The 27,733-nt window shown below is 59.8% G+C and overlaps 1 protein-coding gene across 1 annotated transcript in view; it reads right to left on the reverse strand.

Moving 5' to 3' along the window:
- The window catches only part of NAV1 (neuron navigator 1), a 57,004-nt gene that overhangs the window by 15,753 nt on the left and 13,518 nt on the right, over positions 1–27,733 (reverse strand). The window contains 2 exon segments of the mRNA XM_029962558.1: positions 10,121–10,486; positions 14,108–14,210. Coding sequence (XP_029818418.1) covers positions 10,121–10,486; positions 14,108–14,210 — 469 coding nt within the window.

Here is a 27,733-nt window from a genome sequence, read left to right on the forward strand (position 1 = left end):
CACGACCCCATCTGCAGGTGCACGACCCCATCTGCAGGTGCACGACCCCATCTGCAGGGCCGTCAGTCAGCCCATGCTGGGGCAGCAGCTGCCCAGGCGCCCCATGGGCCCAGCCGGCTCCACAGCGCAGGGCTGTGCCCACGGCGATCCGGCACAGACGGGCACGGTGCACCTTCCAGCAGGATGAGCATGGCCCCTTTCAGGTCAGCAGCTGAGTAGGTCAGCAAGGCCCTGCAGCCTCCAAGGGGCTGGGGGAGACAACACTGGAAACAGGTTGCCCGGAGAAGATGTGGCTGCCCCACCCCCGGAATTGTTCAAGGCCACACTGGACAAGGTTTGGAGCAACCTGGTCTAGTGGAAGGTGTCCCTGCCCCATAGGAGGGGGTAGAACAAGATCAGCTTTAAGGTCCCTTCCAACCCAAACCATGCCATGATTCTGTAACAAGCTGCAGTGCAGGAGCAAAGCTGGGGGGTTGCAGCCAGCCCCAGTCCCTACTGGAGATGCCTGTTTCTCTGCGCTGGGGCCAGAGAGGTGCAGGAAAAGCCCAGTGAACACCAGAGCCCCAGCAACTGGTAAAGCCATTTCATGTCATTCAAGTGACACTCTGACTCTGGGGACAGGGCAGCATAGCCACGCAGAGGAGAGGGCACCTGTCCCAACTGCAGTGCCAGAGCACAAGCAACAGTCATCACCATCCCCTCCAGGATGCCCCAAAGCCCAAGATGGAGCAACACAGGCAGCTCCAGCACCCTATGACCAGCACTGTGTGTCCTGCTCTTTCCGTCAGGAAAGAGTTCATCAGAGACCGGCCAGAGCCAGGATGGACACAGCTCCTACATCCCCACATCAACTTCTTGGATAGAACCCACAGGTGCTGCTGCCCAGGAAGGGATTTCACTAGGACCACGTGCCTGGGATGTACTGCTGAGCCACTCAGCTCCAAGCATCTCTCACCAACAGCCCTGTGCTGGGGGTGATTTCCCACCGGGACAGAAATTCCCACCCCAGAGCCCACAGCAAAGCTCCTCTCCCAGCAGGCAGTGCTGGGAGTGAGGCCAGGCTTCAGGAGAGCCACATCCTGCAAGGACATGGCTGGGGCTACACGGAGCGTTGGGTGTCTCAGCTTGGCCTCTGGGACCTGGCAGAGAAACCCCAAATATTCTTCCAGCCACATATGGCATACCCTTGCTGCCCTGGCCCCAGGCACCCAGAGAGCAACAGGGAAAAGGGCACAGGGTCAGGGGCTGAGCTGGGGCAGGAGGTGACCCCAGATCCTCCTTGGCAACCCAGTGCCAAGGAAGGACAACATGGAAGGTCACAGGTGACATCCCAAAAACACTCAAAGCCTGGGGTGAGGCCAGGGAGCCAGCTGTGTTCTGTGGGAGTGACTCTGACTCTCTCATGAGACACATGGCTGGCACATTGAGGGATCCCCCAAACTGGCACGTGTATGTCACAGGCAGCACAGCAGTAAAAGCCTCAACCACAGCACCACTGGCTCCTCGGCGAGCCCAAACTCCTGGAGCAAAGCCGAGTCTTGGCACCTCGAGTGCCCCCCTGAACCCCCAAACGGGGGGCAGCCATGTCGCACCCCCTGCTTTGTGCTCCATCCTCTCCATCTTACCCAGAGCCATTCCGAGTTCCCGCAGCCGGCCCCGCACCGAACCCACTCGCAAGCAGCCCCGCTACAGCTCCGGGAACGCGGATGCTCAAGGCAACGGTCCGTCCGGCCGCGCCTCGGCGCGCTGGCGGTGCGGGACCCATCGGGGGCAGGATGGGATCCACCGGGGACAGGATGGCTCCGGCACGGCCTCGGGGATGCAGATCCCGGCCCCATCCCCGGCCCGGAGAGGCGGCTGCACCGGCAGGGAGGGGGGGATGGACCTGCCCCACGGCGCGGTGCGCGGGGATGCTCCGCTGCGCTCGCACCCCGTGGCCGCGCCCCGGCTCGGAGCGCCCCCCGGCACCCCGGTGCACCGCGGCTGGGGCATCAACCGCGAGCGCGGTAGTCCCTACGGGGCTTCGGCCCAGCCGCGCTGCAGGTGCGGGTCGGGCCGGGGCGAGGATGGGTCCCGAGGGAGCCCCCCCGATGGCCCCGATGCGCGGCCCGGCGGCGGCGCTAACCCCCGACCCCCTTTCCCCCCCTCAGCACGCGGCCGTAACAAAGCACCGCACGCCGGAGCGGCCACCGGCGCGGGGCTTGTCTGCCGGGGCCGGGCGCTCTCGCCGCGCCCCCGCCCGCCCGGTGCGGGCGGGTGCCCGTCCCCGGCCCGCGCGGTACCTGCTGCGAGTGCGCGGGCGCGCGCGCTCCCGCCCCAGCATCGTGCGCCGCGCGGTGCGTGTGCGGCGCGCCGACCGCCGGGCGGCGAGAGGCGGGCGCGGGACCGCGCACCGCTGCGCACGCGCCTTAAAGCGGCAAAGCGCACCGGGGCCCCCGCGCCGCCGTCCCCGCAGCCCGCGCCCGCGACCCCCCGGGACGCCCGGGTCGCTCTCACCCCGCCCGCCCAACCTCCTCCCCGTCGCCGTGTCTCACATCACTGCCGCCCCAGCCCGGTCCCTGCTGTCCCCAACCTCAGCCCAGCATCCCCCCAGCTGCCCCCGGAGCCCTCAGGCCATCACTCACACACCCAAAGGCAGCACCAGTGCCCCCCAGTCCAGCCCGCAATGTGACACCAAGGCCATCCCTCGGACTGGTCCCAGTGTCCCCCAAGCCGCCCTGTTCTCCCTCCCCAAAGGAACCACCTCCCACTGTGGGTCCCACTGTGGGGTGCTGGGACAGCTGCTCCCAGCAATCCCAGTGCACACCCCCAGTAAGGACACCCACGCCCACCCTGCTCTGCCCTTCATCAACCAAAATCCCTATTTTTGTCCTTTTTCTCTCTCACATCAGAGCAGGAACCACGCTGCAGGGCAGGGTCCTCACCAGGATGGTGACAACTGGGACACCTTCGCCAGCCCGGCCATAGTGGGCAGAGAGAGTTAACTGCAGCCTTGGCAAGACAGACCCAGTCCCTGCAGGCTGGGAAATAAGTAATTCCTTCCTTGAAGAAACGGCAACGCCTCTTGGCTCCTTCCTCACTGCCCTATCACTCGCTGCACAGTGCTTGCCCCAGCAACGGCACAGCTGGCCAGGGGTACCCGACCATCCCTGTCCCTACTGATCAGCTCCTGCTCGCACCCACCAACCCCTGGCCAGAGCTCATGGTGAGGTCCCCAATAACCTCCTGCAGGCAGCCAGCCCTGCAGTGGGGTGTCAGCTCCACAGCCACGTGTGCCCACGGGGCAGCACTGCATCCCCATGGTCCCTCCAGCCTGGCACGATGCCAGACACCGTCCTTTCCCTCCTCTTCTGCTGGCCAGCTGCCTCAGCCCTGCCACGGCCAGCTCGGGTAGTGTCAGAGGAGCTTCAGCTGGGCCCAAATCTGGGCTAGGGACATCCAGGGTGGCAAGGGGAGACAGCCTGGCATAGCCCAGCACAGTCCAGCACAGCCCAGCACAATGGCCCCCGGGACAGGCAGCTTTGACCCTGCCAGAGCCACGGGCCCACTGTGAGATGACAGCAGAGAATCGCTGCTGATCACAGCAGCCCCACTGGCACCAACACTGGCACTGACCCCATGCAGAGGAGCATCCCCAGCTCATTTCTCAGCGGAGGTTGCTGTTGTGGCCCAAGGTTCAAACTCTCCCCATTTCACCTGTCTCACACTGGCAGACACCTGCCCGTGCACCAGATAGACCCACTGGAACCAGTGGGGGCCCCTGACACCCGTGTCCCTGCCAGGCTGGTGCTGCTGGATCCCAACTGCCTACCTGAAGCCCACCCCGGATGAAAGCGAGTCCCTCCTGGTCTGCCCTGGCCCTTTCCTCCTGTCACAGGGGAGGAAGTGCAGGGCCTGCACCAGGGGGTCCCACACCCCACATTGGCAGCTCACTGACACCAAGGGGGCTCTGTGACACCGGTGCCCCCAGCCCCAGCCTTATGCTGTGACTTGAGGCAGGAGCAGTGAGGAAAGCACAGGCACAGCCGGGACTCTTCCCATCCTCCCCCTCTCCTCCACTTAATGGGGCAGAAAAACCAATTAGCTGCATAAATCCCTCTGGGAGGGTTGGGGGCTCCCCATGGGCACGGGCAAGGGGGGCTCTGCTTCCCCCTCACATCCACATCAGAAACCACCTCAGGGCATCACAACACTCATCACTTCCTCCCTGACTCCCTTAGGATCCCCACAGCCCCCTAAGCCCCTCCGTACCCTTTCAGGACCCTCCCAGACCCCCAGGTACCCTCTCATATAGGGCCAGCCCCTGCAGAGAGCCAGGCCACCCTGACCCTGGGTGTTTTCTGATTGGATTTTGGGTACTGGCATCTGGCACCTTTCACTGAAGCCATGCTCAAAGGAACAGGGGGCTGCAGAGACCTGCCAGATGTGGAAACTGAGGTAGGGAAGGGGGATCTGACTTGCCTGAGCTCACCCAGCAGAAGAGGATCAGCACATCACATCCTGCAGTTGATCCAGCACCTCGTTCTCCAGGCAGCACAGCATCTGGTCCCTGGCCCCCCAGGGGCCTGAGGAGTCCTGGGCACTCCCCCCAGGGGAATCCTGAGTGTGCGTGGTCCCTGCACGGGGGACCGCAGCCAGGTTGTGCCTCCATCCCAGCTCTGCACCACCAACCACAGTAATAGTGGGTTCTGATTTCCCACAGGCAGCGAGGCTGAGGCCATGGGGGGTCAGCCAGCACTCCCTGCCCGTTGCAGTGACATTAGCCACGGGCCCCAACCACTCTCCTGGCCGCCATGTCAGTGCAGCTGCGAGCTCAGCTGGCCCCACGGTGAGGGACAATGAGGGGTCACCTCTGTAACCCACCCAAGTGGTGGAAACCCCAGAGGAAGCGTGTCCCGGTGTGGGGATCTCCACTGGTGACACACTGGATCTCCACTGTGTCACTCTTACGGTGACACACAAGCCTCGGTCAGGGCCACCGTGGCACGTGGGGGCTGCAGCAGCTGCGTGTGGTGCTCGGAGAGCCCCAGGGAAGTGCCGGGGTGGGGAGTGGTGTGACTCAGCCTGCTTGCGAAATTCCTATTTTTCCCTGTTGTCTGGACAAGCCGGTGACCTCGGACACCTCAGCTCACAGCAGCAAGACCCCCCAACAGGCAGTAGGGTGGCACGTGGCACGTGGTAAAGCCACGTCTTGAGGTCCCCAGGCAGCAAGCAGACAGGCAGGTGGGTTTGGGGGGCAGATTCCCCCTAGCAGCTCTCCCCAGGGCACGTGGGGGTGCGAGGTCAAGCCCCGGGCTCGGCACCTCCGTGTCTGCATCCAGCCCCACCAACTAGTCACAGGAGCCAGCAGCTTCCCACATCCTGGGCGTGTGCTGACCCCCAGGTGCCCTGAATCCCCGAGTCCCACAAGCCCAGAATCCCTTTCCCAAAACATGCCTCGTGCAGCCACTGCCACAGACCCAGGGGGTCAGGGTTTAGCACTGGAGACCTGGATCCAAACCCCAGGGTACAGAGCCGCTGAAGAGCAGGGCAGAGGAAGGCACTGGAATGGTGGTGGTGCCCAGCGGGGTCCTGGGACCCCCTTCTGGGAACATCCCCCATCCCCAGATGGGAGGAACCCGTCAAGCCTGGCACACGGCACAGCCCAGCAAACATTTATCCAACATCCCTCCCCAGCTGGCCAGGCCGGGGCCCCACACACACGCCAGGCCACGTGCAGGGCCACAGACGTGCCCCATGGGATGTCCCCGACGAGAAATGACTTCACAGGCTCGCTGGGACAGGGCGAGGGGTCATCCCAGACCGGCCAAAGCTGAGCGAGGGGCGTTTAAGGGAAGGGAACAGGCACCAGCGCCAATCCTGCTCGGAGCAGGAGAGGAGGGCGGCCACTCCCCCGCTGCTCTTGGGGAGCCAAGCCAAACATCTGCTCCCGCCTCCGGGCTGCGCCAAGCCCGAGGAGCTGTGAGGAAGCCAGAGTCAGGCCAGCCCGAGCACAGCGGGTGTCAGCTCCAGAGCATCCCTCCAAGGAGGGTGCTGCTGGCAGCCCCCAGCCCTGCTGGAGGGGACCACAGGCCCTGCAGCACCCGGCTGCCAGCAGCACCACCACGGTGGCTTTGGACAGTGCCATGAGGTGTGCCATGAGCTGGACATACATGCCCTACAGTCCCAATGCCAAAAGCTGCTGCCTCAGCTCCATGTCATGCCCACGAGCAGAGTCAGGGCAGTACCTGGCTAACCAGCTGCTGCCAAAGCTGTGGTGGGATCCACCTCTAACAAGGTCAAAAGGACATCCTCAAATCACACTGGTCCCAGGGTCACACAAAGACTCCCCCCTCAGGGCTCTGGAAGCCCCAGGGGACAGCACAGCCCCAGGGACTGGTTCTGGAGTGATGCCCCCACGCCGCAGCCCTGCAGTGCACAAAAGACCATCACTGTTCCCGCAGCAACCGCAACAGGAGCTGACTCAGCAGCCAGCCCTGCTCACTCCCTCTGCACCCCACGAGCTCCAACTGCAGCAAAGCCTCACAGCATCCCACTCACTCCCCACTGTGACCCAGGGAACACCTGGGGGTGCTGCTGCACCAGCACCCAGGACAGGTCAGGTCCTGAGCACACACAGCACAAAGAGAGACACACCAACGTGCAGCTGCTCTGTGGTGGCACTGCTCAGACATGCAGGGCATAGCCAGAGCAAAACCAGGGTAAACCTGGCTTGCACATCCCTGCTCCTGCTCCTCACCACTGCCCAGTTCATGTGCAGGTCTGCACAGAAAGGTGCCCATGCTGCAGCACTGTGGGCCCCACACTGTGGCCATGCAGACAGAGAGGTCCCTTGGGGACCTCCCAGTGGGGTGACATTGGTGGGGTGACCTCCAGTGTCCAAGAAACATCCTCAGCCTAGATGGGAAAGTGTCACTGGTGGCACCACACCCCTCCTGGAACAGGCATTGGGCAAGGAACAGCAAGCAGCCACTGAGTGGTGGCAAGTGGGAATCAGAGCTGACCAAGAAAGGGAGCAAAGATGTTTCACTGCTGGAGAAACAGCCCAGGGTTGGGTGCTGTCTCTGCCCATGCCCTGTCCAGGCCCCAAGGAGAGACAGGACAGGGCAGAAGAGCAGCATCATTCCTTCCATCCATTCCGACACCCCGAGGTGCATCCTGGTGGGCATTCCCTGTGCCAGGTCTCTGCCCTGCTGTAGAGCACAAGGAGGATATGGTGACACCAGGGACAAAAGAAGGGATGTGCTGCCAAACTGGGGGGGCAAAGCCAGGCTTTCCACCCCCTGAAACCGGCTGCAGGTTGCCGCTGGAAGAAGTGTCAGGCTGACGGACGCAGGTATGGTTGGATGAGGAGCCAGGATGCCGGCACATTTGGCCGACACAGGAATGATGTTGGGGTCTTGGATGTCCCCAGCCAATCCCTGCTCAAACCTGACTATCCCACTCCCTTTCTGAGCTGGGCCCCAGGTCCCCCACTGCCTCCTTGACTGGGCTCACCCCAATCTACACCCAGCTGAATCCACCCCAACACCCCACAGGCAGCGCCCCTGCCCCGGCGGTGCCTCACCTACCTCAGCCCTCGCTCCTTCCAGGCTGCTTCCCTGCCGAGCCATGGGGATGCTGTGTTGCATCCCACAGCCCCACATGTCTCCAACAGGGACGTGTCACCGTGTCCTCTGAGCCGTCTCTGACCTACTGCCCTACAAGCCGGGCGAGCGCCGGCGCCGTGCAGGGGACGCTGCCCCGCGGCCGGGCTGGGGGCTGACTGGGGGCTGACGGCCCCATCTGCAGCACGCGGCTCCTGCCCGGTGCATTAGCGGCACCGGGAGACGGGGCCTGGGGCGGTGGCGGCTTTCTAGGTCAGAGCCAGTGAGGAAGCTGGATGAGGGGCTGTGCTGGGTGAGGGGCTGTGCTGGGTGAGGGGAGGATGGATGAGGGGATGCACTGTGTGAGGGGATGCGTTGGGTGAGGGGAGGATGGATGATAGGCTGTACTGAGTGAGGGAATGCATTGGATGAGGGGAGGATGGATGAGGGGTTGCACTGGGTGAGGGGATGTGCTGGCTGAAGGGGGGGGATGGATGAGGGGCTGTGCAGGGTGAGTGCTCCTGGCCAGCAAGGCAGCTCTTTGTCCCACCTGGCTCTGGATAGGAGGGGATGCCCCTGCTCTCCTGCCCTGGCTCTGCACCCACTGCCCAGACACCTGGACAAGGCACTCTGGTGTCCCCCAGCACCCATGCCCTGGGGACAGAGGACCATAGGGGATGGAGGTGTGACTAGGTCACTACACAGCCCTGCATGCCCACAACATCCCAGCAAAATAGCTCATGCCCAGGACATGTCCCTGCAGATTAGGGGGTCCTGTGCTACCACCCTGGGGAGGGGTACCCAGCACAGAGCAGCCAGCACAGAGCACCCAGTCTCTCTCTGGCACGGCACAGCAGGGAACTTGGGGCATATCCAGAGCATCATGCTGGGGACTCTGTGCAGGAACAAGGACTGTGGCATGCAGCACCACTGACAGCCTCACCCACACCAGGGCACTGTGGTGCTGCCAGGGCCTCTCAGAGGCTCAGCCATGCAGGGCTCCATCCCCAGAGCTTGTCCCTTCCCAGAGGAGAAGTAAATCCTGCCTGGAGTAGTGCAGGGCTGAGCCACTGTGGGTCCCTCCCCCTGCCCACATTCCACCTGCTCAGGGGCTGATGGAGACAAAATGATGCTCTGGTCACCCCTCCCGGCAGTGCCTCTGAAGCCAAGGGCACCCCAAGGTCATCTGCCTGCATGAGCAGCACCAATATGAGACAAGGGGGGAGATGGGGAGTGGTGGAGCCCCTCATCCCCACAGCCAGCCCTGACGAGAACCCAGCCCTCCAGGGCAGCCCAAATCCACCTCACTGCCCATCATACCCAGCGGACCAGTGGCCAGCAGCAAAAGGCGACATGTGCCATGTGCCACCTCTGGCAATGGGTTACGATCTCCAAAAGAGTCCATGTTGAGCCAGCACAAAGCTTCCCTGTTCACAAACCCCAGGGCAGCCCCCAAGGTAACCCCACATGCCTATGGGAAGGACGGGTCTGACTCCCGCGGTGCTACAGACGCTCTCACCACTGAGCTGGAGCATGGCAGGGGCAGAGGCCAGCAGAAACAGCGTGTCCCCTGCACAACTGCAACACGTGCCTCCAGGCCATATCTGGGGAGTGCTGACCCCAGGATGTGCGCAAAGTCAGGGGCTGTGATCTATTCTGTACCAAGCTGACGTGACTACAGGCACCCCAGGAGGGCCAGAGCAGCACTGTCAGGAGGCCAAATACCTCCTTCCTGCTCTGGGACAGCTCAAACGCCTGAGTTATTTATCTCCTGTGCTGAAACAGGAAACCTCCAACATGCTCAGACCCTGGACCCTTGCCAGAGTCAGGGGAACCTCAACAGCACAGCAGGAGCTGGACACATCTGGAAAGAAAATGTGAGCCCTGGGTGTGCTGTGTTGTGCCCATCTGGCAGAAGATGCCCCGAGCCCCGTGGGTGGAGGGATGGAGGCTGATGAGGGTCCCAGAAGGAGGAGACTCTGCTCAGCAGCACACTCTGCTCCACACAATGCCACCCATCAGCAGTGACACCTTGGTGCTCACTTCTCCCTGGGATGCTGAGAACTGACCCAGCCTGTCCCACCACAGGCCACCAGCACTCCCAGCCACAGGGCATCCCCACAGTGCCAGGGTCGCAGGAAGCAGCTCTGACTCACTGGTTGAGAGCATTTCTGAAAGCAGCAACATTCACCCCAGCAGGCCTTTGGCTCAAGGGTCCTGCAGCCACAGATCATGTGCTTTTCTCAGCCCCCTACTCTGGTAACATCCAGATCAAGCCAGACACTTCTCATATGTTGGTAGATCAGCTCATTCCAGCTCAGAGGGGCATCAGCCCCAAGAAGTCCCAGTTGCCCCCAGCAACAGCAGCAGTGGCAGTGGGAAGACATCTCCTGGGATGTGGGGACACGATCCAGCCGGACTGGTTGTGATCTGCATGCTCCTCCACCCATCCCCACTGTGCCAGGTGTCTCCCACCGCCTGGGAAACCTCCTAGAGAGCCCCAGTCCAGGCACGACCCCAGCGCAGGCACTTACCCCGTGGTGATGTCGTCATCCTCCGTCAGCGTCTTCCCCATGAGGTCGCTGTCGCTCATGTACCCCGACTTCAGCTCCACATCGTCGGTGTCCAGCGCCTCGACCAGCTCCAGGCGGGAGATGTGGCTCAGCTTGCTGGGGCTGCGCATGGGCATGGTGTGCGAGTAGTGCGCCCGCTCCCCGTGCATGTACCAGCTGGGGGTGCCCTCGGAGCGGCACGTCCCCCCGACCGACGGCGCGTCCCCCGCCTGCAGGCGCGGGCTCGACTGCCCATAGCGCCAGGACAGCGGGGAGGAGCGGTTGGAGAGGCTGGAGACGCTCCGGGGGTTGGCTTCGTCGCTGTCGTAGCAGGTCATCTCCAGGGAGCTGCGAGGATGGGGGGGCGGGGTGTTAGGGCAGGGCATGGGGGGAAATGGAGGTCTGTGCCCTGCCTCACCCCCCCCCAAACTGGAGCTGCAAGTGCTCAGAAACCAAAACTGCCCACTTTGAGGCAGCCAGGCAAGGCCAGCAGTGTGGGCACAGGGACACTGGCCTGGGCCCCTTCATCTCAGCTGGTCCCCTCCTAGCCTGCCTGGTGCCAGCCCAGTGTCCCCCACTTCAAGACCCACTGGGACATCCACAGCACCAGTGTCTAGTGGTTCCCTTGTCTCCCCAGGGACAGTGGAGCAGGATAGGAGGTGTGATGGGGGCTTTGTGCCTCCCCACAGCCCCAGTCACCCCACAAAGACAATACTCCACCACGGCTCTGCCCACCCACTTCAGAGCAGGGCCAGGGGTGCCACCAGGGCTGGCAGCAAACACACCTGGGAGAGGGGTCAGCACCATCCCAGAGACCAGCCCTGGCCCTGAACCCCAGCTGTGCTGAACCCCAATAATAGGACACCTTCAGTGGAAAGCCCAGACATGCTTCCCTGTGCCTGGGCTGCTCCTCCTCGGCCACTTCCCTCCCAGCACTTCAACATCTGCATCCAAATATCACTCCAGACCCACAGGACAGGACGAGTTGGGGTGGCAGCAGCGATCCCAGGGGATGTGGCAGTGGGACATGCCAGGGAACGGAGGCTGTGAGCAGAAGGTTGCCGAGGGACAAACCGGGGACCAGGTCCCTGCAGCAGCATCTCACACTGACCCTATGGAGAGTGAACCACCACATCTGGGCCGGAGGGGACTCCCCAAGACAGGACTGCCCGGCCCCAGGGGCTGCCCACAAACGTAGTGCTCTTCAGCCATCCCAGAGCCCATGAGTGCTTCAGGAACAGGGAGTTTCATCACTCCCCACACCCTTCGGGATATATTTTGGGCAAACAGTGATGCTGAGACTAAATTTAGGCACCAAAAATGATTACTTCTTGGAGCAGCTTCTTGGGAACCCACAGCCCTCAAATTGGCTCCAAACGCTACTATCAGCAAATTATTCCCTAGCTTGGATTAAACGTTCCTGCAGGAGCACCCAAAGCCAAACCCTGGCTGCAGCATTGAATCTAAAACAGGGAACTACAGAAAAAAATGAGGAAGTTTGTCAAAGTGGAACTAAAAGGGGCAGCTAAAAGGGGTTTGTTTTTGTTGGTAGCACAAAGGATGTGCTGCTGGCAGCTCAGAGCAGATGCCAACCACATCTCTGAGCAGGAGGAACAGAAGCCTCACCTCGAATCCTGGGTTCAGTTCTGGGCCACTCATGACAAGAAAGATGTTGAGGGGCTGGAGTGTGTCCAGCAAAGGGCAACTGAGCTGGGGAAGGAGCTGGAGCAGCAGAAGCAGCTGAGGGAGTTGAGGGGGCTCAGCTTGGAGAAAAGGAGGCTCAAGGGGGACCTTCTTGCTCTCTGCAACTCCCTGACAGGAGGGTGGAGCCAGGTGAGGGTTGGGCTCTGGTCCCAGGGAACAAGGGACAGGATGAGAGGAAACAGCCTCAAGTTATGCCAGGGGAGGTTCAGGTTGGATACTGGGAAAATTTCTTCACAGAAAGGCTGGTCAGGCCCTGGCCCAGGCTGCCCAGGGCAGTGGTGGAGTCACCATTCCTGGAAGTGTTCAAAACACGTGTGGATGTTGCACTTGGGGACATGGTTTAATGGTAAACATGGCAGTGCTAGGGGAACAGCTGGACTCGATGGTCTTAGAGGCCTTTTCCAACCTAAATGATCCTGTGATTCCATGATTCTCTAAGCCTCTGAGAAGCTCATACAGCCCTGCAGCTGGGTGCAAAGACTGCCAGGAACACAGTGACGTCTTTCAGGAATCAACTTGCATCCTAGCGAGGGAAGAGCAAAACCACTGGATGGAAGAACACAGTGAGGAGAACAAGAGAAATTTGAGGAATAGTTTGTGGAAGGAATAAAGAGAGAGCCCAAAGTGGCTACAGCACACTGGTGATGCAGGCATATCCAGAGGATGGCAGATGACATCTGTATTGGACAGACTTGTAGGAAGTGTTCTCAAGAGCAGAATGAGTGGGTATGTGTGTAATTACAAGGTACCAGGGAAGAGCTGACACAGTTTTAGGAAAGGAAAGTCTGGCTCACAGCCACGGGCAAGCTCCTGGAGGAATGCAGGGAGCTGCCGAGGCTGCTGTGGGCTACCGGAATAAAATAAAGCTTCCAAATAAATTCAGCCACCATGGGATAAGAGGGAAGATCCTCACATATTTAAGTCCTGCTGAAAGGGACAGAGTGCAGGGGTAGGGATCCCTGGGCTATCCATACCCATTTTAGTCTGTGGCAGGGATGCAGCTGAGGCCTCCACCACGTGATGTATTCAGAGCTCATCAAGGAAAGGAAGTGAGAGTGAAGAGTCAAATCCCACCAGCAATGCTAATTTAATCACCCTTAATATCCTTGCCCTATTTCCCTAAGACCCGAGCTGATGAAGGATTTCCAAAGGAGGGGGGTGAAGTTTGAAACCGATGAAGGTGAACACGACACAGGCCTGGCTCAGTGTGGGCAGTGCCAGGCTCTGACCCAGCTCCTGTGCCAAGCAAAGGGATGGCAGAGCTGTAATGGACAATCCCAGCAAATGGCCAGCTCAGGGAATACTGTTATGGCCAAATGCAAATACCACCACCCCAGTGCTCTGCTGCTCCTGGCTCAGAAAAGATCTGGGAAGTGCAGCAAGGATGAGCAAAGATCTAGAAATTCTGGGTGATGAAAAGGGAGATGAAGGGGCTCCTTCATCCTGGGCCAGGCTGTTTGAGGGGTGACACAGGAAGGTCTGTAATGGTGAGAGGGGGCTGAAGGGTGGGAAGAAGCTGCAGCTTTTTGTCCCTCCCAAGACAAAATTCAGGATCGAGGGAGACCACGAGGTGGCAACACACTCTAGGAGAAGGATGTTCCCACATCCTCACTTTCCCAACCGTCTGCCGCCCACACAGCCTCTGCAAATCCAGAGAGGAGCAGAAACCCTGGGGGGCTCAAGTGAGAGACCCGGGGGGACACAGGCAGTCCCAGGTGTGGTCAGAGAACCCTGAGCACACACACTGTGCTCTGGTTCCCCACACACTGCTCACCCTGTCCCCAGCACTGCCATCCCCTGGTCCCAGTCTGGGCAGGGCACCCCAGGGTATCCCACCTCTGCTCCTGGGCTCTGGCTGAGGGTTCTCCCTACACAGTGCAGAGAAACTGAGTCAGGGATGGGGATAGAGCCTCTGGTCCAAACCTGAGTGGGCACAGGGGATACCCTTACCTCTGGTGGTCCACTTGGGGTTACCCAACCACTGGGAACACATCTACCTCTCTCTGCCCTGTCAGCTCCGCTCGTTGCCACCACCCCCCAATTCCCAATGTCCCAGAGCAGTGTCAGGGACAGGGCTCTGACACACCCCACGGATTTAGGGGCTTCTCTCCAAGCCTCCATGCACAGGGTCCTCAGGACACAGGGCACAGCTGATTCCCTCCCATCCACATGGCCCTCACCAGGAGCAGAACTGCTTCCCAGCTGCCCCGGGGAGGACACTGATTATAGGGAAGGGGTGGTGGGAGTCCAGTGTTGGAGCCTCACCTGTGAGACACCTGAGAGCCCCTCAAGCTGGACATGGTCTCCTCCAGGTTCTGCCGAAGGTCCAGCACATTCTGCACTGTCCTCTTCCTCTGGGACTCGGGGTCTGTGGACAGACAAGGTGATGGCTTTAAAGGGAAGGAGGGATAGATGGATGGATGGATGGATGGATGGATGGATGGATGGATGGACAGATGGCTTTTGCCCATGGCCATGCCCATCGGCCCTGGCTCTGTCCACCAGGAGGGAACAGGGCAAGGCTGACACCGGACTGGAGCTGCACCACACCAAAAGGCTACTCCCAAGTGTGCAGCTGGGATAGGGATGTCCAGTCTGGAAAGGATAAGCTGGTGGAGACCAAGTGGAGCCACAGGACCCACAGAGGTGACAGGAGGCCAACTACAGACAGATGACCCTGAAGCACTGTAACCCTGCTCCATGGGGCCATGCAGGAGCAACAGTCTTGAAAGAAATGTCCCCAAAACTGCCCCTGTGTCACCCAGGTGATGGGGGTGCTCCAGCCTGGGGACATGGGTACAGCAGGACCAAGGGGAGTGGAGGACACAGGGCCTCACTCACAGAGGGGTGGCTGCTTCTGCAGAGGGCTGGGGCAGCTGGTGGGACTGAGCCCCCCATGGGCACAGCCCAGGGCTGGGAACCCCCTAGCTCTGGCTGCCCTGGAGCTTCTCCAGGTGTGCAGACCCACAGCACAGGTGTGCACACATACACACAGGCATGTACCCCCCAAAATACACATGTGCACACGCACGTACCTGCACCACAACCACTTGTGCACACACGTGCAGATACACACAGGCACACTCACATACATGTGCATACACACCTGCACACACAAGCGTGTGCACACCTCCCAGAGACACCTGCACAGGTGTGTGTGAACACAGACACCCGCACAGAGGAGGGGGGTCACTCCAGACACCGCCCTGGCAGTGGGCTCAGGGCCATGGCTCCAGTCCCATGCCCTGCCCCACCCGCGTGCACCCTGGGCGCTAACAGCCATGCCACTGCGGCTTTGATCCCGATTTCAGGCCTTTCAGCTGCAGCCTGCCATGGATCCGCAGTGACAGTGGGCGCCAGGGACACGGGATGTGGCTCCTCCTAATGTAACGTGGCAACCAGTGCTTCGGGATTTGCAACGGCACAGTATGAGCTGCAGCGACACAAGGACTGGGGACACTGCCGGCACACACCCCAGACACAGGGATACAGGGACAGGGAACACCACTGGCACACATCCTGGCTGCAGGGATACAGGGACAGGGAACACCACTGGCACACATCCTGGCTGCAGGGACACAGGGACAGGGAACACCACTGGCACACATCCTGGCTGATAGGAACAGGGGACTCTGATGGCACACACCCCGGCTGCAGGGACACGGGGACAGGGGACACTACCAGCACACATCCCAGCTACAGGGACACAGGGACGGGGGACATCAATGGCACACCCCTTGGCTGCAGGGACACAGGGACAGGGGACACCAATGGCACACCCTTGGCTGCAGGGACACAGGGATGGGGGACACCACCGGCACACACCTCAGCTACAGGTACACAAGGACACCGGACACCATTGGCACACACCCCGGCTGCAGGGACACGGGGATGGGGGACACTGATGGCACACAGAGGAACACCCTGGCAGCTCCCCACAACGGCACAGCCACACAGTAGCGCTCAAGCAGGGCTCGTGCCCCTTGTCCTCATCACACACCGGCCATGCCACAGGCAGTGCCCATGGGTGATGCTGCCCCACCCCCGGGCTCAGTCACCCACTGGCCTGGGCAGGAGCGCCTCAGACCAGTGAAGCGGCTCCAATACACACATGAGCCTGGAAGGGTGTGACAAGCAGGAAGAGCCCTGATGAGACAGGTTCAATCAACCAGGTTAAAGCCAGTTGTGGAAGAGGTAAAAGGGCTGGTGAGCCCACAGGGCACCCACACTCCATCACTTAAGGACACCCAGCCCTGCATGTGTCTGATCACCCCAGTCCAGCCCCCAGACCCAGGCTCAGCAGGACACTAGTCATTATTAACTCATTACTAAATCTCCACTGTGGCCCATGCACGTTGGAGGAGTCAATCAAAGGCACGGAGGCTCCAGCTGGTCCCCAGAGCCATAGGATGGGGATGCACAGGCAGTCTGGGCAGAATGATGGAGCTGAGGTGGCTGCACACCCGGAGCCAGGGCACAGGGGAGGCTCAATAGGCCCTCAGTGCTGGAGGCAGCACCCACCCCACTCTTCAGCTAAGGACAAGGGGACACTGTGCCACTCTGGTGGGGCAGGCAGAAAAGGTCATATTGGCACCTCAAAGCTGTCAGACCCTGCCTGGGTTGCCTGGAAAGATGGATTTTCAGACTTGAAATGACGGGGCAGGAGCCTGCATCCAAGTCCACAGCCGTCACACTGCAGTCTGTAGGGCAGTGGGAGATTTGGGAGGGGACACACATGTGAACCTCAAGGAAAAGCAATAAAAGAACCACCAGTGTCCCCAGGGAAGGACTCAGCACCCTTAGCTCCTTCCCCCTGGCCCCATTTGGTGGGTGCTGTCACCCAGCGCCCAGCTTCCACAGCCAGAGAAGGCAGCACGCACACCCCAGCAGAGCCGTGGCCCTGCACGCCAGGGCAGGACAGACCTCGATGGGATGGAGAGCCACTGCTGTCCCCTGGCGCCAGCAGTGGCTCTCACCCCCTGCCAGCTCGACAGTGTGCTCCTCCCGGGCATGGCTCCCTCCCAAAAGCCCGACTGCCTCCCCCATGGCCACCCGCAGCCATTCCCCAGGCACTGAGCCAGCGCTGGGGCCTGGCGCTGCCTCCTCCCCGGGCGCCGCTGCCAGCAGGGCTGCTACAGACAGCCCCATCCAAGGAGCAGTGGGGCGAGCCTGCACTGTGTCCCCAGCTGCCCCGACTGAGGGGCCAGCACAGGGGTGCCACCTCCTCTGCACCGCTCTGCAGCTGGGGCACTCACGGGGAGCAACAGCATCCCAGGGCTCAGGGACAGGTGTTTCAGGGCAGTGGCACTGACCTGCATCCCCAGCTTCACCCTATGACACCACTGGCCATCCATGCCTGGATGACACGACCCCAGTTTTTGGGTGGCAGTCCAGGTCACCCTGGACTCCAGGAAAAGCACCAGCTCTCATGCAGGAAAGGGCCAAACTGGGACTGGAGGAGCTGCTCACCCACCTCTGGCACACATCCCACTGCGAGCACTGAAGTGCCACTGTCTGTCCCCATAGTGCTGGCCAGGCAGTGACTCCAGGTCTCTGCAGCCTGTTCCCCAGGGACAGCAGGGGCCTGGGGGCTGGCTCAGGGCTGGCCAAGTCACCACATGCGGAAGCTGAGTCGAAACCCAAGCTGTTGGGAGAGGCTGGAGTGTGGGAACAGCAGGAGCACGCTGGATTCCTCCCTGCATCGATTTAGCAAGCTTGCATAGCCAGATGTTTCCAGCTGCTGAAACGTGGAGCAGCAGAGAAGGCTCAGCCTGTGCTGTGGTGGGGTCAGTTGGACACCCAGTCTCGGCCAGGCAGCTACGGCTGGGATGTGTCCCACAGCGTTCCCCTCTCCACCGGGGCCGCAGGCTCAGGGACTGGCGTCTCTCCCGCCCCAGCTCTGGCCCAGCCTGCAGATCCTCAGCAGCTCCCACTGCTCTCACAGGCTCTGTCCATCCTGCTGTTATAGAGGGAAGAGGGTGCTGACTCTGGCCCTGTGCCTCATTCCAACCATGCAGAGGGCACCCTGAGATGCAGCCACTGTCCCCGAGCCCCGCACTGGGGCCACCAAGTCCCACTGCCCCAGTCACTTGTCCCTGTGCCAGGCTGGGTCTCCCTTGCCCATGCCCTCTGCTGTCCTTGGGCAGCTCTCCCGGACCCCTCAGCCTCCCCAGCTGCTCCTTTCTCAACAGAGCTCTCTCAGCACTCTCTTAAACATCAGCAAACATGATACGGTTCCATTTGGAACATGGGGAAACTGAGGCAGGAAGGCCCAGCACACCCCCATCCACCCCAGTGCCTGCAGCACTCCCTGGCATGGCCTTCAGCACGAACCACCACGTTACACACACTCAGTGTACGTTGGTGCCCCAACCCACGTGCTGCCCATCACCCCCACCTCCTGCCCAGCACAGCTGGGGCAGCAGCAGGTACCACTGCCAGCAGAAGGGACATCTGCAAGGTGGGATGCAGTGCTGGAGGCAGCCAAGGAGGAAGAAGAGGAGAGGGAGGAAGGAGAGAGCTGTGCTGCGAAGGGCTGGCTCAGGGCACGGCGCTATGTGCTGTGGGTCTGACTGTGACAGGTAGCACAGAACCATGGCTGGATAAGGTCGGGGAGCCCCAGGTTGTACTCATGTCCAGCCCTTCCCACCACCCCCAGAGGGAGTGGCAGCAGCTCCTCTCTCCTCATCTTGGGGCACAGCCATGTCCTGCAGACGGGCTCTGCCGACGTGGCCAAGTACACCAAGGAATGAGGAAACCATCAACTCCAAATGGCTCTGACAGCTCATTTCAAAGGAGCATGTGGCCACCAGCTCCCACTGGGGCTGGGCAGGGCTGCGTCCGTAGCACACGTGTGGCCCATGTGCCTTGGCACAGGAACCCGCGCGTGTGCGTTTGCATCATGCATATGTTCATCTGTGGGCCACATGGCAGCAAAAGCCCACAGAAAAGTGTGTGGATGTGGGGGTGTGAGGGTGTGCAGGTGTGTCACCTATGCCTGTGCCCACGTATGCAGGCAGGGGGATAGCAGGACGTGACACCAAACTGGCACAAGGGTGCCAGGTTTGCACAGATGCACTGTCTGCGCCTGTGTTCATACACTCAGTGTGAGTGTGGCACTCACATGTGTTTTCTTTCCCCCCACGACCCAACTGGTCTCGTTTCAGAAGATCCAACTGAGAAAGGACTCCTGTTGACCCAGCAAAGATTTCAGCAGCAAGCAGGAACTCACTGGGAAAGGTCTTACGGTGTTCCTGAGCCATTCTGGTGGGCCCCTATTCCACAGTAGCTGCAACGGATTTCCCCAGGCCCAGAAACATTTTTAACTGGTTGCTCAATTCCTTCCAGGGCATTGAAAAATCCACTAATAAACTCTGCAATAAAACCCATTCTCACAGGGCCATGAGCCTCCTCCAGCCCAGCCGCGCTCCCCGGCTCCACGAACCCTCCACGCGCTGCTCCCTCCATCTGCCCCAGCCCAGGCTCCCAGTCCCATTTATGAATAAATCAGCCCAGACAGCATTTTGCTGTTTCAGAAGATGTCCCAGGGCACTCAGGCTGGCAGAGCACATCTTCCACCCTCACTCACCCTGGGCGTGCATCTCCCCCTTTCCTGCAAACCTGCTGCCCCACCCAGAAGGCAGACAGTTCATTAGCACTCCTGGTTTAATTGCTTTCATTGGTGTGAGCCCAGGGCTGGCTGCCAGCCCCGCATCCCCCACAGCAGTGCCAGAAGAGGGTCCTGCTCCCTGAGGGGCAGGGACAGGGCTGGAAGCCCTGTGCCATCCAGCACTCTGGTAACAGGGAACTGAGGTACCCAGACAGCTGATTGGTGCCTCTGAACCACCCTGGGCAGGGTGGGGACCGATGGGGAAAAGCATGGACACCATTCCCTGGATGAAGGCAGCAGTCCCCAGCCTGGAGGAGCCAGAGATGCTGTTACCTGGGGACATGGAGGAACAGCCTTCTGCCATCGGGGAGGGGGGACATGCAGAGGATGCTGCAGGTACCTGAGGTCCCCATCCATGACTCCACCAGGGCAGGCCAAGCTCTGCACATGGTGCTGCCCCACTCGTAGCCTTGCGAGGCTGAGGGAGGAGATTTTACACAGCCCAGGATATCCTGTGCTTGCCCTTGGTCAAGGGAGGAGAGGCCAGGCAGCAACCACTGGAGGAGGCAAGGGGGTTACAGTGGGCAGCACTGTGGGGACAGCGTGTGCCCCGCAGGACCTGAGTCCCCCAGGGAGCCCCTTCAAGAACACAGCCAGAGGAGGAACGGTGACAGGACCCCACTTTGGCACGGCCACCCCATGTGTCACACCTCGCTGGATGGACCTTTCTGCAAAACAACATCTCTAACGGAGGCTCGGGGGTGGCTGCAGCAGGTGAGGAAGCCTGCCTGCATCATCACTGCCACCATCCCCATCCCCACACAATCCCCATCACTGCAGTCATCATCACTGCCACCATCCCCATCCCCACACAATCCCCATCACTGCAGTCATCATCACCGCCACCATCCCCCCCCATCCCCATCACTGCAGTCATCATCACTGCCACCATCTCCATCCCCACACAATCCCCATCACTGCAGTCATCATCACTGCCACCATCTCCATCCCCACACAATCCCCATCACTGCAGTCATCATCACTGCCACCATCTCCCCCCATCCCCATCACTGCCACCTTCCCCGTCACCACACCATCTCCATCGCCACACCATCACCACCACCACCACCATCCCCACCACTGCCACCAGTGCAGGCTGGGGCAGCCCCACGCTGTGGGAGGGAGCCACTATCTCCCCGCTGGCAGGTGAGAGCAGACAATAAGCAGCAGTGCAGCAGTGACAGGCCGGGACTTCGGCCGAATCAGCACTTCGGGGGCAATCGCGGCTGCTAAGCCTTGTGAATTGCTGCTCGTAACAAGGGCAGGGCTGGAAGACCTGGAGTCTGGACCCTGTCTGGCTCCAGTGAGCCAAGCTTTTAAAAGGGATTCAGACTTTCTCAGGCTAGAGCAGCCATAAATCTACTTAATTGGGTCTCTCCCATACACAAGTTTCCAAGTGAACCCACTGGAGGATCCAGGCCGGGCCTCCAGCCCATTTGTGGGTTATTCTTTCAATGGATGCTGCACTTGGCCCCAAACCACCCCACCTGCACGTCCAAACCACAGTTCCTTTTCCAGCTCCAAAGCCTCTAGCTGCTCTGCGTCTGTGCATCCCACCTACGTGCTGCCCTCTGTTCTCCTGCCCTCTCCTCTCTGATGAGCCAGAGGAGTCCAAAATCCCCTGTGTTGGGACAGACCCTGCTCCTGCACCTGGCACTGCACATCCCAGTGCCACAGCTGCCTCCAAAGCAACGTTGAAGGAGCTGGGAGCATCCCAACACCCCCCTTCCCACCACTGTGGGTCTTTAAAATAACCCGTGGAAGTGCCTGTGCAGCTTGGGAAGGAGAGAGATGGTAGGTGGACTGGATTCATGCTCCGAGGGGTGCCACGAGCCTCTGGACACCAGCACACACAGCAGCACACACCACATTAACTCCCTGCTGACAGCCCCATGGCTTCGGGCACATGGAGGTCACTGCACCTGGGGTCTGTGCTAAGCTGACAGAGAGGGGTCAGACGGGTCAGGCAGCGCTCTGTGCCTCAGTTTCCCCCAAGAGCTTCCTGTCCTCCCCAGGGTTCTGCATTATCAGGGTGTGCCAGCACCATGCTGACCCCCAACATGGCACAGTTGTGTCCAGCCTGGGGGTTTCAGCACCTTAAATGCTCCACATACAACACCTTTCCCACAGCCACCAGCAGACGTTCAGGGCAATGCTGCAGACCCTGTACAAAACAAAAAAAAGCCAGAGAGTGGGGGAGAGAGGAAAAAAAACCAAACCCCCAGGGTGAGGCAGAAGGCACAGTCAGGCCCCAGCACAGGGGCCCCGGAACAGCCGGCAGCAGCGGGTTCACGTTCCCCACACATCACCAGACGCAGGTTGGACATTGTGGAGATTCAAAATTCCAGATGGCTCTTTTTGGGTGGTTGTTTTATTTTTTTTTTTGCCTTGCCTCATTTCCAAGGCAACAAGACTCCCTGTCATCTGCCAGTTGCCATAGAGATTTCACCTGATTCTGCTTCAGCAGAAGAGAAAGCCGGGCTCCTCTCTGCTGCCGAGGAGCCGCGAGCCGCGACCGCCTTCAAACTTACTGGGAAAAGCGGAGCTAAATGGGGCTTTATGTGAAGGAGGCAATGGGCTGATTCAGAGGATCAAAGGAAGGAACTGCGGGTTTCTATAGCACAAATCATCCCTTCACTTAACTGCTTCAGTGCCCTCCAGATGTGCCCTACATCTGGGGACGTCGCCAGCTCCCACTCCAAGCTTTGCCTGGTGGAGGAGGGGAATGTGGGAGCAGGGGGAATCCTGCACCCACTGCTGACGGCATCTGAAGGACCAAGCTGACTGCCCTGTAGAGAAGGGAGGGCACAAGGACTGTGCTGGTCACAGCCATGTCCTTCCCCCATAACAACCCTCCCTCGCTGTGCACAGCCCTTCTCCAAAGTCCCCACGGCCTAGAGAGACAAGGGGAGGATGGGGTAAATGCAGGAGCAGCCAGGGAGGAGAAGACCCTTGGACAAGGGTGGAGATGCCCATGGGCTGTGCTCAGCTCAGCTTGGCTGCCATGGACACAGGGGTCAAGCACCGCAGGCCCCCAGGGGAGCCACAGGCAGCTGTCCACAGTGCTCGTTCCACATTGGCACTGGTGACATCTCAACAGCTGCATCACTGCTGGGGATCATCCACAGAGAGGGTGTGGATGTGTCCATGCCCCAAACCCCAGTGTCGTTCCTCCCAGACCCATTTTCACCCCAGGCCCCACAGCAGCTTCACAACAGCCTGTCCCCACCGCAGCACAACCAGGCAGATCAGGACCAGGCACACCACTAGCACTCTGTCCTGTACCACTGCACCTCCAGCCATGCACACCCATCCCCTTCCTTCTCCAATTGGTCTGGGAATAAAAACTCTGGTGAAAACCCAGGGCCGTGGGGATTCACAGGCTTTCCTTTGAGCAGGGCAGCACCCAAGCCCAGGTATGGAGAGACATGACTCAAGGTCCCAACCTGTGACAGCAGCCCTTGGACTCGCAGTCAGACGCCCCAAATCAGCAGATCTGATGCCTCCTTGCCTGGGGTTCCCTGTTGCTGAGGACATGGGAGAAGGTCCCAGGTGCTGGCAGGGTGCTCACAGGTGGCAGTCACCTCTGGGTACAAAAGGCCAAGGTCCCCACACCCACCCACCCCTGCCCACTGCTCCCTGGTGGGCACCCAGGCCTGGCTGAAAGGGCGTTTATCAGACCTCAGAGCCTGTCCCCACCTCAGCCCATGTCCCTGCACCAGGGCTGGCGGGGAAGGGCCCAGCCGGGCAGCTCTTGGCTTGAGTTGGCTCCGTTTTGCAGAACAGTCATTAGCGGAGCCAAACTCCCCATTCCCAGCCAGAATACGGCCATGCTTGGGGAAGCTTTATATTCATGGAGACAAACAACTCACATTTGCTTTTTAACTGTTGGAATTGCACCCACTGGGACGGCGCAAACAGGGAGCCTTTTGTCCCCCTCGCCTTGTGACTGCGAGCTTTGTGCAGAGCAATGCGTTGCAAACACAATTCTCCCTGGCCTCAGCTGGGCTCTGGTAGACACTTGGTCTGTCTGTCCATCACCAGATCAGCCAAAGAGTCCTCATGTGTCTCCAGCAGGAATGTAAAATGTCTTCCCCAGCTTCCCTGCCAGCTGCAGCCTGTGGAGCTGCTCTGCACTGAGCAATCAGAGCCACCCAAACGGACCCAAAATGCAGCCACCTCCCAAGTACCAGGGGTGGTTACGTGGAAGGGCAGGAGACTACGGGTGGCAGAGCTGCTCCCTGGGGTTACAGCTCGCCTGGGAGCAAGGAAGAGCAGCTCCAAGCATGGAAAATCCCAGCATGGCATGGGCACAAAGAGTAGCTCATCATGAGCCTCCAGGGAAGTTTGTCCCCGTCGCCCCACAGACAGGGAGTCTCTGGAGATCTCCAACCCACTGCTGAGCTCCTGAATATTGGAGCCGGCACTTACTAAGCTGCTGTGGGCACCAGTGCTGCTCAGAGCTATCACTCTGGAGAGGGACAAGGGACAACCCACCCTGAGTGGGATATGTCCTTGTGGCTGAAGCCCAGTCCCAGCCCAGCAGCACCAGCTGGGAAGGAGCATCCTTCACTCCAGAAGAACAACACCCCAGCAGTGCTGCTCCCCTCCAAACCCTCAGCTTCGGGAAGGGGTTCAGCAGTTCAAGCTCACCCTGGACTCTCTGCAAATCCCAGGGGACACCAGCCACAAGGATCCAGCTGCAGCAGGACTAGACCCCATGGAAGGTCATCAGCCATTGCCCGAGAGAGTCCCCCAAGAGCCCCTCAAGAGAAGAGCTGGGGCAGGAGGCAGAGCACCTCGGGGGGCAAACCCAGTTTAATGAGTTCTAGGCTCGTTAGTGGATCTATTGTTGCCACCTCCCGCGGGAGGAGGGAGATAACCCAGGCTATTTTTGCTTCCATCTAGGGAATCGTTTTTCCTCCAACGTGTACTGCCACAATGCTAATTTTTAAGGCTGATGATTAATTGATGTCAGGCTCATTAGGGGGCAAACGGATCCCTCTTCTCCAGGAGCGCCAAGGACAGGGGGGACATGTTTTGACAGATGTCGTTGGAGCTGCGTGTGAGTGACGTCCTAACAATGGAGGAGAATAGGAGCCATTACCATGGAAAGTCCTGGAAATGGGAAGGGAAGTGCCTGCACGCGACCTCCGCGCCCCTCCTCACGCAGCCCCTAATCAGCCCTTCACGCTCTGCCCTGTGGTTACCAGGGCTTTGCTCCGGAGATAAACGGCCTTTGTGCACGCCCGGGGGAAACTGAATCTCCTGCCTAAAGCAAGGACGACTCAGCCTTTCTTCTCCCCTCCCCAGCCTCGCAGGAGGGCCAGGTGCCAAATTCACTCTGGCACCAGGCGTAGCAGCCTGCAGGGAGCCGGAAACAATATGCACATATGATCACCAGGATCCCGCAAGGCTCGGGGTCTCCCTGCACCTGTGGTCCCCTGGCACTGGGGTGGGCAAGCACTGCTGGGGTGCCTGAAGGTGCTGGTCCTACCAGGCACTGAGGCAAGTTTCACCCTTCTGAAAATCGCAGCAGCATCTGCCATAGTGGCCCAGGTAGGGATGAGGACCAACATGCACATCACAGATAATGGGGTTCCTTCAGTCTGCCCCATCAGCTGCCCAGCTCATGTTCACCACAAAGCAAACCCCCCCAGCTCTCCCAAAGATGAAGCTGTGCATGGTGAGTGGCAGGAGGTTTGCTTGAAGAGGGCACCATGGTTCTGACAGTGACACAATGACAACAACATTCCTCTGTTTGTCCCCGAGGTCCCCCATGCCCCGAGCCCAGAAGCGGGATGAGACGTTCTGATAACTCAGTGGAGAGCCCAGGGTGGCACAAATCAGTGCAGGTGACCTCCCCTGCCTGCTGTGCCAGCTCCCAAGAGCCACCCCCGCTGCAGTCATGGGTACAGGGCACTGTGCCCCGCTTCACTCCACAGCTTGCTCCCCTCCCCACTAGCACCAGCTCCACATGCCTCTTCCCATCTTGCAGCTCCACACCCAGCATCCATCCTGCCACATCAGAGCAATGCCCCAGGCCCCCATGCCAGGGAGGTGCCAGGGAGGTGCCAGGTGTCTGCCGGGGAGCTCAGCAGCACCAGAGTCCCCCATCCATCCTCAGAACCACTGGCAGCAAAGGCCACGCTGCCGATCTGCCAGAGCTATTACAAACTTGTGTTAATTGCTGCGCAGTGCCTCGAGCACTCTTCAGAGGGAGAGGGATGTGGATGAATAAACGATCTATTCTCAGTGCTGATGGTTCCCAGGGACGAGGGCTCGGCAGACCTGCACTGTCCTCTGGTTGCTTCCAGACTGGCTGCTCCCCTCACAGTGCCCTTGGAGGGTCCCCACCGCCAGGAAAAGGTTTTCTTGAGCAGCAGTTGCACTTTTCTCACTAAAGGTGATTTGCAGAGAAGGAACATCCTGTCTCCTTCAGGAAATCTGGGTATGCCGTGGGAAGGAAGGGTACACTTAGGACCAGAAAGCTCTTTGGTCACCACATGGGAGCCGCCACTCAGTCCCTGCCCAGGCACCCCAGGGGGCTGGGGGGCAGCATGAAAGAAGTGTGTTCTTCACTTCCAATTCATCACCTGCATTACGGGTGACGGGAGGGACGTTGGTGATCCTCTCAGGCACATGGTGTGACTCTTGAGGGTGGTCCTGTGCCAGGCTAAGGGCTGGACTCCATGATCCCTGTGGGTCCCTTTTAACTCAGCATATTCTCTGATTCTGTGACACACTTTACTATTCAGTGCAAAGAGCTGTTGTTCCACCTGCAAGTCCAAGTTTTAGTGGGGGCTTGGCAGTGCCAGAGAAGGGCAGGGCAGAAAACGCTCCGAAACAGGCATTGGCACCATTAGGACAGATTTCAGTGGAGCCTCTGGACTCTCCACCATGTGCCAGCTCCTGTGGTCGCCCTCATTATGCACTGCCAACACCAAGGGCTGAGTGACATGTGATGACAGCAGCCATGAGCCTCTGGGCAGAACGGGAGAGCGGCCGCTCGCCTCCACATCCCGCACACCGACAAGCCCCATCCCCTGCAGGCTGCAGGATCCGTTCAAGCTGAGACCACGCCGAGTTACACCCCAGCTTGGACAGTTTGGGATCCCCAGCCAAGCTGGAGACGATGCCATTCCCCACGCTGCCAAAGTGCCAGCATGCGCTGTCCCACAGGCAGACCCTCCTGGGAATGCCATGCTCCTGAGGATGGCTACACCACTGCTGGGATTTATCCCCTCTAAGACATCTCAGCTCCAAGCAATGGCTGCCTGCATGGCACAATTCCTCTTCGCCGTGGGAAGCAGCTCTGCAATGTGCCTTGAGCTCTTCTCCCCAGATTTGCTCCGGGGGCCTGTCCAAGCACTGACGATGCACAGCCCAGAGCCACGACCGCTGCGGGAGAAGCTGAGCCAACACTACAGCTTGGGGGAAAGCATCAGCCAAAAGTCACTCAAACAAGGAAGTGATTTGTCTTCTTCTGGCTGCAATCCCCTGAAAAAGGAGCGTGGAGCAGGGAAATCAGGATCACGTGCAGCGCTCTGACTGAGCACCCACCGCAGCAGCAACAGGGAGCGCTCACACCAGGAGCCTGACAGATACAACAGAACAGGGGAGAAAGGATGGAAAAAGAAATGCCATGTGACCCCTCGCTCGATCCAAGGCAGGCATCACATCCAACGGCTCAGAATATGAAATATGCACAATGAGCTCCAGTGAGTAATTAATCCCTTCAGGAACACTGTAAGTGATTGCAGACAGCTTACCAAGAAAAAAAATTTGGAAAGTCATTGAAAAATTACCATAAAATGTTTCTTTTTCTGTTCCAGCCTGACATACAATGAGATCTGCAAGGAGCTCTCTTTGCTCTGCACTATGTGACAGAGATGGATTTAAGCTGGTTTTCCAATAACACTCAATCTACCTGCCAAGGTGATGGCCCTGGGAAACCAGCCCGGCCCGAGGGAGGGCAGCAGGAACGGCTGGTCCCAACGCTCGGCTCTGGCCTCGGCTGGTGGGACACAGCACGACTTCATCAGCAATCCAAACTCTCCAGATGACTTTCGTCAGAGCCCAGGTCAGAGCCCAGCTCATGGAGCAAGGCGAGCCCTCCTGATGGTAGAATGTGGGCGAATCCCTGGTGACTCTCAGCACTGGGAGCCGGCCCCCTCGCCTGCCTCCACCCCCCCTCCATCCTCATGCTCCTTCTTGACTCC

The sequence above is a fragment of the Manacus vitellinus genome, unplaced genomic scaffold, assembly GCF_001715985.3.
Source record: "Manacus vitellinus isolate BGI_N305 unplaced genomic scaffold, ASM171598v3 scaffold_47_pilon, whole genome shotgun sequence".
Classification (NCBI taxonomy): Eukaryota; Metazoa; Chordata; class Aves; order Passeriformes; family Pipridae; genus Manacus; species Manacus vitellinus.